The following is a 10563-nucleotide window of genomic DNA, read 5'->3' on the forward strand; positions in this document are numbered from 1 at the left end:
TCCCCAGCAGCCATGGGGGGACATAACACGTCTTTTGGAATTGTCTAACAAATCAGAGATCTGCAACCTGGCTGGAATCAGCTCTGCTGGAATGACTAAAGCGTTTAGTCCCTTCTATGTGAGCCAATTCAAACAGCCATTTAGTGTTGGTATCCAGGCAAGTTGATAAAAGCTGAGGCAAAGAGAGACCACCTATGGTAAGAATGTGTGTGTGTGTAACTCTAACAAAGCCATTTGTTTCCTAACAAAGAACCAATCTCTCCTTAAAGTGACTTTTCCATCTTCATCTCGGCCATTTATGTTTTCTTTTGTTTTTTTGTTCCAATCCTGATGTTCCAGTTTATTTCTCTGTCCAGGTCGAGGGGGAGACCACGCATACTGGCCGCCTGACACCAACCTCATTGACAGGAGCAACATCAACGGTAGCACACACACACACACACACACACACACACACACACACACACACACACACACACACACACACACACACACACACACACACACACACACATTGTTCTTGTGCTTGGCCCAAAGTGGAATTACTTTTGTGTTGACTCGTGGAACCTGTTTACCGCGTTGGAACCAAATGTCCTGTGAGTGAAGCCCGTTGGATTGTGGTGAGTAAAGCGACTCAGTCGTGTCTTTGACCAGTCGGGTCTGAGCTGAGCTTAATGACGCGCGGTGTCTACAGGCCGCCGGCAGGGACCGACCTCTAATCACCACACACGTCTCACCATAAATCAGCGTTCTTTTACCGGCAGAAAATAACCTTTATGGAGGAGGAAGGAAAGAGTGTTGTGGCGCATCAATTACCTGCTTGTGGTTTGAAATATAATGCGAAGAACAACAACAACATTACTGATGATAATTCATCAGTAGGACAATGACAGGAGAGAAAATTAGCTTCTCGATTTTACCAGAAACAATATCCAATTTAAGGTCATAAACCTGAAGAGGATACATTGTTACTACTTCTTATTTACACTTTTCATATTTACACAAGAACATCATTATTTGTTTTATAGTATATAGAACATATATTTTCACAAGTATATTTTGACATATTACTGTCTCTGAAATCAGTGTACAAAGAAAGGCCAATTTTAATGTTAGTATTTATGAATTCTTTAGTAATGATATTAGTTGTCTTAATGATATTATGTGACCGTGATATTTCTAATGATCGAGGCCAAAAGCCAGTAGGATTGTTCTGCTGGATTTTTAATTACTAACATGCAGTAAACTCTGTAGCAAACAAGAGCTTAGATTCAAATATGATGCCAAACATAGCATTCGTGGTAAAGTTAATACTAATCGTTATAAACCTGTCAACGCTAACATTAAAGATAGCGGTTATGCATTTGCTTTGCTTGTATCAGGCTTAACTTTAGTACAATGATGCTAAAGGAAATGATCTGCTGAAACTACTGCTAAAGCTGTTGCTAACAACACAAACCATGGACCATAACTTTCCGCTTAGTTCTGTTTAAAGAAAAGCTCCTCCCCCCGCAAAGAGGTCAGAGGTCAGGGTCTGAATCTGGAAAGCATTGATTGTGTGTTGTCTGAGGACGCTTTGTGCTGCTGCCATAGTCGATCATAAATCTGTCCTCTCTGACCTCTGACCTCCTCTGGGCTTTATGGCGGGTCATGGAGGGCAGAGCGTCGTTGATCACCTCCACCGTATTTCATCTTTAACACAGTGTCATCAGTTATCTTGCCCATCTTGCTGTCACGTGAAAAACGACCCACGGAGAACGTTGCAGGTCAGACGCTTTGCATCAGGTCCTGCGGGTCGGTCTGTATCTGCACAGGTGCCTGCACACAGGAGCCACCTGGGGCCATAGACTATATGTCAAAGTGGACCACACAACACGCCTCACCAATAGAGATGGTCTCATGTTAGCAGGAGGGAGCTGGTTTCATGTTCATTTTAGGTAGTTCTTATCATTCTGACCATGGTTTTTATGATGAGTTCAGTGATTCTCTAACAAGCTGTGGCTTTGCTTCCATCTCTCTTTGTTTGGGAAAGTGGGGACGCGTTTTCCATCTCGTCTATGGTGCTGAAAGCATTCAAGAAAATGTCTTCTTTCCTCTGGAGGAGGGAAGTCGGCTTTTGTCACGGCAGGGGGGCTTCGTACTACTAAACAACATATCTGGCAGTTCAAAGGGGTTTTGACACCTGTGTGTGCTAAATCATCATTTTCCTTGTATTTGTGTGAAGTTATTTGTACACAAAGCCTTTTCCCTGTTTATGATTTAATGACATAATCTAACTTTCAAATGCAACGTGAAGATGAAGACAGTTGAGAAGTAAGAATGTAAGCAGCCCTGTAGCCCCGGTGTGCAGCGCGCTGCAATGGGCTCAATGCTAGCGTCAGCATGCTGATACGCTCACAGTGATGGTGCCCCTCTGATGATGTCCAGCAGGTACGAGGTTCACCATGTTCCTCATCTGGGTTTCAATAGTGAGCAGGCCAACATTGCTTGCAAACACTAAAAAAGTGAAGTGCTGAGACTGAAGTGAATGTTGTTGATTTTGAAACAGTACTGGAGGCATTGGATAGTGACCATGGTACTGGTACTGGTATCGATGGTAGTGCTAGAGGTAAAGTATCAACATTACTAAGACTTATCCTCTTTGTACTATGAATGTTTGTTGAACAGAGAAAATTGTTGTTTTCTAAGTCTAGCCAGACATGGCCAGCGCTTCTATGAGGTCTTTTGCATGACGTGACCTAAAGATAATGATACTTGTAGGATTTACAATTCACAGTGAATAAGACAACGAGGGCTGTCACGATATGACATTTTTGTTGTGCGATTATTGCACCAACATTTATTGTGATTTGTGATATCTTCAGACTATTTTATGCCACTGATAACATGATGACAATATAATGACATAGTAATACAAGTGTTGGTGATGTTCATTTAGATGTAAAATGAATATCGCAACACCAAAAGCTATTGCACGCGAGTTCAGAGTGTGCGATGTGTCATTTTATCGCATGTTGCGACGTCTACAACGTGTTACAGCTTTGATCCAGCTGTGCAGGTTTCTCCTCCATATCAGCAGATTAGGCTTGAAAGTAATGAACCAAGTTGGTCAAATGTCCCAATGCGACCGACATGACTGGACCTCTGTCCACATCGTCACTGGAGAGTAATGATCCACTTCATAAAAGCAGAGGTCTCTGCAGTCACTTGACCACAGCTTTGCTCTCTTCAGGAAGCCGACCACGTTGTGATACAATACTGGTGTCTTTGGCATGCAGAGACACACTCAGTGTGGACTTTACCATTACATTGGTTTGATTACTCTATACTTTCCTTATTAGGTTTTAGTGCCGTTGATTTGTTGCATCTTCTGAGAAAGGGTCCAATATCAGCTACATGTAAAGTGTGGATAGATGGTTCAATTAAAATCAAATCAATTTTGATTTTATAACGAAACCTAAAACAAAACCCATTGCAGTCCGTGTCAATTGCACACAAAAATATAGAATCAAACAGGTCATCATGGCACAGGGGTAGAGAGGGTGCGCAGGGAACCGCAAGGTTGGTAGATCAAGTCCCGGCTGCTCCGTGTCCCTGAGCAAGACACCTAACCCCTAATTGCTCCACGGGCAAAAAGAAAAGAAAAGCTACACTCATACAAAAATGTCACCGTAAATTAACGGTATTTTACTGGCAGCAAAGACGCCAGAAATTTACCGTTTTTTTACGGGATAATAGTAAATGGTTTTTACACTATGTTACCGTAAAATGGATTACTGTGCTTACTTACAGTGCCCTACCGTAATATACGGTGTGTTGTTGTATATTGGATTACAGTTTGTTACCATACGATTACTGTTTTTGTGTTATAAATACCAGAATGTTACCGTTTACTTATAACCATATACTTTTGCATTTAAATTTTTTTGCATTTTAAAATATTTAGAAACACATTTCGGTGAAGGCGGCGCATGGGATAGGGAGGGTGTGCTGTGCAGCACAAGGTTGGTGGTTTGAATCCTGGCTGCTCCCTGTGCCAAGTCGAAGTGTCCCTGAGCAAGACCCCTAACCCCCAATTACTCTACATAAATGGGCGTTTTGGGTAAAAGTGACAGCTGCATGTATAGTAATGTCCTGTAAGTCAAAGTCATAATCGTATCTCATGAGATACTATCTCATTATGATGACTTACAGGACCTGTTTTTCAGTGGCTGACGTGGGCTTCCATACATTAACCCACAACAGATGCAGATGGATTGTGATTCACTGCACTTCTTTGTGTATTTCCACCACTTCATAAAATATATGTAACATGCAGTTGAATTACGGTAGTCAGCTATTATTGTAAATTGACAGCTTTAACTGTTTATTCATGACATTGGCCGTTAATTTACAAGCAAGGGATGGAAATTGAACTGTATGTTACAGTTATTATGACATACTGTAAGATACCGTTAGAAATGCACCGTAAATTTACAGCAATTTGTTACATTACACTTTTAACCCATACACTGTAAGTCGCTTTGGATAAAAGCGTCAGCTAAAACGACCTGTAATGTAATAAATAGAGCCTCAACAAACAAACCCGGCAGTCTGGTGTAACTGAGTCATCCTGCCCAATCAGACCCCAGAGAGACTCACGATATTTTCAGTCCAGTGTTTGTATTTCAGAGTAATTCCGCCATTTTGTCCATGCGTCACTAAAACCGTTCAGGCTCATGATTGGCTGAGACCGCGACCGGACTTTCCACGCGTCATCAGCTCAGGGATCTGCAAACCACGGCCCCTACCGTATTTCCTGTTTCCTGTCTGTCACTGCTCCCTGCACTGGGCGCCACACACGGGATGCCCCGCCCCCTGGTCCCTGGCGTGCACGGTGAAAGGCACTTTAAAGCTGAACTGCAAAGAAGCTGCTTATGACTTCTTTCTGGGACATTTAATAACCAAAGCACTGCCGTTTATTGGGAGCTCAGTCACATCTTGAAAGTCGCTTACCCCTCATAGCGGGCCGTTGGGGGCTGGAGTCAATCCCAGCCTACATCGGGCCGGAGACGGAGGACACCCTGCATTGGTGTCCAGACAATCACAGGACCGACACAGAGACATCCACACACCTACGGGCAATTTTAGAGTCACCAATCAACCAAATCCCCAGAGCACGTGTTTGGACTGTGGAAGGAAGCCGCAGTACCCGGACAGAACCTGCAGAGTCCACACAGAAAGGCTGCTGCGTGGAGTCGAACCCAGGACCTTCTAGCTGTGAGGCGACGGTGATAACCAGCACACCCGTTTGTGGAGAGCGAGCTAGCGTTGCAAATACCCTCCAGAGTCGGCAGGAGAACAAATACGTTTGATAGTGAACCTATTTTCCTTTTTTACATTCCGTCAGAGCGAAGGACTTAGCGAGTGGTCGTGATTGAAAGCTGAGCGGCGTAATGACGACTATAAAGAGCTAGAACGTCCTTTCAGAGTGGAGGAGGTGTGGCTGGTGTTCAAAATAACCGACTTCTGTTTGCAACTGGCGAGGCTCCAGGGAAGCTTATATGATGTTGCTGATAGAGAATCAGTTTCTCTAAGCACCTCATCAGGGGGATAGTTTCATTTGGACTGGACACGGCAGATCGGTACAGTGGTGGCTGATTGGAAGTTGGAGTGTCATATCAGACCTCCGTCCGACCTCATCAGGGTTTGGGGAACAAAACAAGCACAAATGGGGTTGAGCGTAACGAAGACTCGCGATGGCGTGTGGAAGGTGGGACGAGGGAGTCCAGCTGTCCTTTGCAGCTCTGTTTTGAGGAACATGCTGTACGTCGGAAGTGGACGTAGTCATCGTCACTCATTGGGTGGTGGACTGACGTTAGTGTGCTCCGTCACCATCTTTGGATAAGTCCAATTTCCATGTTGGCTTTCTACAAACAGATCCATAATTATTTGAATTTGGAATTTGCTTTGCAATGTTCCTAACAACGTGGAAGTAGTGGCCGCCGTGATAACAGCTGTTCGTGTACATACGAACAGTATAACTATAAATAATAAAGTAACACTTTGAACCTGCTTGTTTTGTGTTGTCTGCAGGACCGTCTTTCCTTGACCCCGTGGTGTTTTCCACAGAGGTCAAGGAATAGTGGTTAGGAATAGACGTTAGGACCATAATTTACTAAATAACACTTTTGCCCATTGATGCAAATATGATATGATGTCGCTTCCATTTGATCCATCCGTCCAGCTCTTCTTTTCACAAGTTGCTAACTCCTCAGATTACGTCCATACCCGCAGATATCTGACTGTTAATGATCTCCACCTTTACGCTGCCACTTTAAAAGGAGCAAATGTCTGTAAACTGTTTAAAATGTATTCAAATAAACACGTACAGAAGGAGAAAGGTCAAATGCAACTTTTAAGAAAAGGAGAAGCTAGAAAGTGATATTACGGCCGATGTGCTTCAGCTGTAAACTGTGATTGATTGTGCTCCTCATTGAGGGAGACGAGAGAGAGAGAGAAGGAGGAAAAGAGCCTCACACATTTTCTTCCATCTCTCCTCTCCACTCTGCCCTTTCCTCTCCCTTACTCCTCTCCATCACGCCTCCCCCTATTTCCTGCTTCTTCCTCCCCCTCACTCTCTTTCTCTCCTCATATCATCCCTCTCCTCCCAGACGTATGTTTCTCCCCTATCCTCCTATTTGCGCTCTCTCTCTACTCCAAGGTCAAGTTAATGAATGACAGAGCTTGTCATCAATTCCCCTTTCTCCCTTTACACATGTCACATGCACACACACTGAGCTACGTGCGCACACAAACATTGTGTATTGATTGTTGCAACAACAGCAGCATCTTTGTGTTTTCAGCCAAACCACTTGGGGTTTAATTTTGGAGGATTTCCTTTGTTTGTTCAGGTCAGAAACATTTCTACACTGCATTGTTTTGTCCTTTGGCTAAATAAGAACTTTATTTTGTGGTTGACCGTATTCAAACAAGGTGGACTGATGGCATCATGCAGATAAATCAGCTGTGCTCATGTTTCACTTCCAATTTCTTTGCTGCCTTTCGCCTCTCAACATTTTTGATGCAATAACAGATTTATAGAATGAACGAATACAAACTTTCAGAGCAAAGTGTTGTGTCGATCAAGGATTATGTGCACAACACCCTTCATGGGAGTCAAATATCAAAATGAAATCATTTAGTTGAAATGTAGTGTGTTATTATTGGAAAAGATTTTCCCTTTTTATTCTTACAAGGAACAAAACAGAATCTGGACATTTTTCCAAAAAAGATTTGTAGTCCTACTGGAACTAATATTTCTGCTTAATATGAGAAGTAAATACCACATTAAAGTGTGTTATCAATACGGCAGTAGTTTCATTCAATGTCAGTGTCGAATGTAGTAGAAAAGTTGTATGGAGTGCAAACAGTATAATGAAATGTCATCTTAACTAGATCCATAATTATTAAGTTAAACAGAGACCTCAGTTATCACAGTTATCTGCCACAGATCCGACTAAATCAACTTTTTGTCTGATGATTAATAATTCCCTGCGTTTTTTTCAGAGTCCCCAATTGGTCAGATGCGTCCACCGCACGGCAGCGCCACGCCCCAAAAGAACAGCAACCTCCTGGTCATCATCGTGGTCTCCGTGGGCGCCGTCACTGCGGTCGTGGTCGTCATCGTGGCGCTCATCTGCACCCGCCGCTCCTCCGCCCAGCAGAGGAAGTAAGACGAGCATTTTGAACCAGTTCGTTTTTGCTTTTGAGTTATAATTTTTCCCATTTCCGTCCTGGTTGTACAGGCAGCGTGTGGAAGACACTACGGCACACTTATCCTTTCCAGAAATACATTAGTACCACTCACTGCAAAGATCAAATTATTACTGTAAAGATCAAATTATTACTGTAAAGATCTAATTATCACTGTAAAGATTGAATTATTACTACAAATATCTAATTATAGATTGTGAATACTAATAATTATCATTGCAGACAAAAATAAATCCTTTTCTATGGTGATGATTTCATAAACATCTGATGGCTTTAGAATTACTAGAAAACATCTGTTTCAATTATTTACCCAGTTTGTGACATTTCACATGCTGCTTTTCAGTAGTGGGTGTCCCGGGGGGGCTGTTGAGGACTCGGACGCAGAATAGCAGTTCAGCTGAGGCTTTTATTTCCCTGGGAACCAAAAAGAGGGGTGAACGGGGAAATGTTCTGGCTAAACTAAGAGAGCTGAATAGTCAACAATTGTAAAACCAAAATCTCTCTTACAGAGGAAATAACAAAACAATCAATCACAAAAAAGGCTCTAAACTAAATCGAGGAGCTGCGGAGCCCGAAACGGCACCAGGCCAACTAAGGAGTCCATAACGTGCTCGGGACAAACAAAACTACGACCTGGGCTTAATACTAACGTGAGGCGGGTGTGCAAGACGAAGGGACATGACACACTGGGCAGCCTGATCTCCAAAACCTGTTCGTAAAAATGTATACGAAAATCTTGAACATACAAATTCGTAGTGATACATACAAAATAAATACGGACTGCAACGTCACCCTATTCAAAGTGAACGGGGACCTGCGCCCTGTAAACACACTTGTTATGATTGCATTTTTAACGAGAAATCAATGTTAACTTGTAAGAATAGAATACTAACCCTAACCCCTTCAAAAAATCCAACATGGCGGAGAGACGTTCACTCAAGGGGGAGTGGTTAACCACCGCCAGTTCCTATGTATTGTTACTAGGGGTGTAACAATTCATTTTAACAACGATTCGATTCGAATCGCGATTCATGGTTGCTGATTCGATTCATGGACGATCTGGATTCATTTAGAACGATTCGATTCGGTTTGATTTAGTGACTTTAAATCAATTCAGTCACTTTACTGGACAGTGCAGGCAAAGTCTCTGAGATCCCTGTTGTTTCTTGTAAGGAAATCAGGTTTAAATTAATTATGGATATTATAAACAAGCAAACAACAATTAATGGCAAATGTATTAACCTTTTATTTGAATCAAGTGCCATTTTCAATGTAAACATTACACAATAATTACACAATGTTTGGATCAATTCACAGAACCCCGGATTTTCCACCTCATTGTAGGGTCGCATGTCTTTACAGATAAACTTGTTACTGTGATGTTGAGTTTGGTGCTGGCGAGGCCTGAGGTGTCTGCAGAGCTGAGTTACCTGCTGCTGCTGCAGCGGTGACGCTGCTAGAGGTCCTGACTGTCGCCGTTGTTTAATCCCACGGCGCCTTAGTAGACGGCTGGAAAGATTCGTCATGTTTCCATGGTTTTTTATTTGGCTTCTACATATTCTACAAACAGCGACCGACTTATTTAGAACGCCTCCGTGTTTGCAAAAGCCAAAATGTTTCCACTCGCTGGATCGATAAGTTGGTTTGTAAATGCAGACTGAATCCAGTAACGTTTAACGCGTCGAAAGTGCTAAAAAACACACAAACAAACACACATCCATGCCGTTTTTGTGCTTAAATTTCCAAGTATCAATACAATCGATTATGTACCATTTCAATCGATTTGTAATCGATATATGTCGTCCGGAATGCCGATTTGCGGAGCACAGATTGATTCAGTTGTATCGTAGGAATATAAATCGATTAATCGATTCAGTGGATGAATCGTTACACCCCAAATTGTAACGAATTTGTATGTTCAAGATTTTCGTATACAATTTTACGAACAGGTTTTGGAGATCACGTTGCACTGGGACAGGACGAGGGGACACGCAGACTATAAGCACACATGAGGGACGAGTGGGAACAGGTGGACGGAATCAGGGAAGACAATCAGACTGGTGACACATGAGGAAGAGCAAGGAACCTGAAACGAGAGGAGAGTTCATTTACAAAAGAAAAGTCACAAAACAAACGTGGAAACAGGACAAAGACCCAACTTGACCTACAGGTGTGACAGTCTGGTTTGTTTTAAATGTTATTCCACAAATCAGCTCATGATATTTCAGCTGGTACGGTTTAGTAACGAGAGTCCATTTGATTTCTGGCTGCATGTGTCTGGTTTATGATGTCTTATATTTTATTATAATACGGGCAGATGAAATCCAGCGTTCTGATTGGTTGAGAGTGAGTCACGGTGCATTATTGAGCGATAATGTACAGTTGCTGTTCGGTACAGACCGTTAGTTGACATTTTAGCTTTAGCTAGCGAGGGTTGTCTAACAACGCCACCCGAACTCTTACATTATTGGACGATAAAGTACAGCCTCTCGTACTTTATTTCTTTAGTATTTCATTTATATTATTCATGTTTTAGTTTTGATTCATCTCTATATCGGATTCATTCTTTGTTCAGGTTCATGATACTTTCTTAGACAGTACTTAGTACTGTTGGTAACATGTCAGTTGGCATCGTGTAATCCAGTTTATATCTTCACAAAAACAAACATTCAATTTTAAATTTAAATGAGCCTCTCAGCATAAACCAACATAATTAGTCTGTCTTCATGTTGTTCCAGCTTGTCCGTATAATTTGTAGCATACATGAGCAATTCAAGTGCTTTCACAGTGGGTGGGTGCAGAGTGTTT

The 10563-nt window shown here is 42.3% G+C and overlaps 1 protein-coding gene across 1 annotated transcript in view; it reads left to right on the top strand.

Annotated features, from left to right (window-relative positions):
- dcc (DCC netrin 1 receptor) overlaps positions 1 to 10563 on the top strand; it is a gene marked incomplete in the record, with an annotated part of 177412 nt that overhangs the window by 136276 nt on the left and 30573 nt on the right. Inside the window, 2 exon segments of the mRNA XM_078088380.1 lie at positions 357 to 422; positions 7549 to 7711. Coding sequence (XP_077944506.1) covers positions 357 to 422; positions 7549 to 7711 — 229 coding nt within the window.

The sequence above is a fragment of the Gasterosteus aculeatus genome, chromosome 14, assembly GCF_964276395.1.
Source record: "Gasterosteus aculeatus chromosome 14, fGasAcu3.hap1.1, whole genome shotgun sequence".
In the NCBI taxonomy this organism is placed as follows: domain Eukaryota; kingdom Metazoa; phylum Chordata; class Actinopteri; order Perciformes; family Gasterosteidae; genus Gasterosteus; species Gasterosteus aculeatus.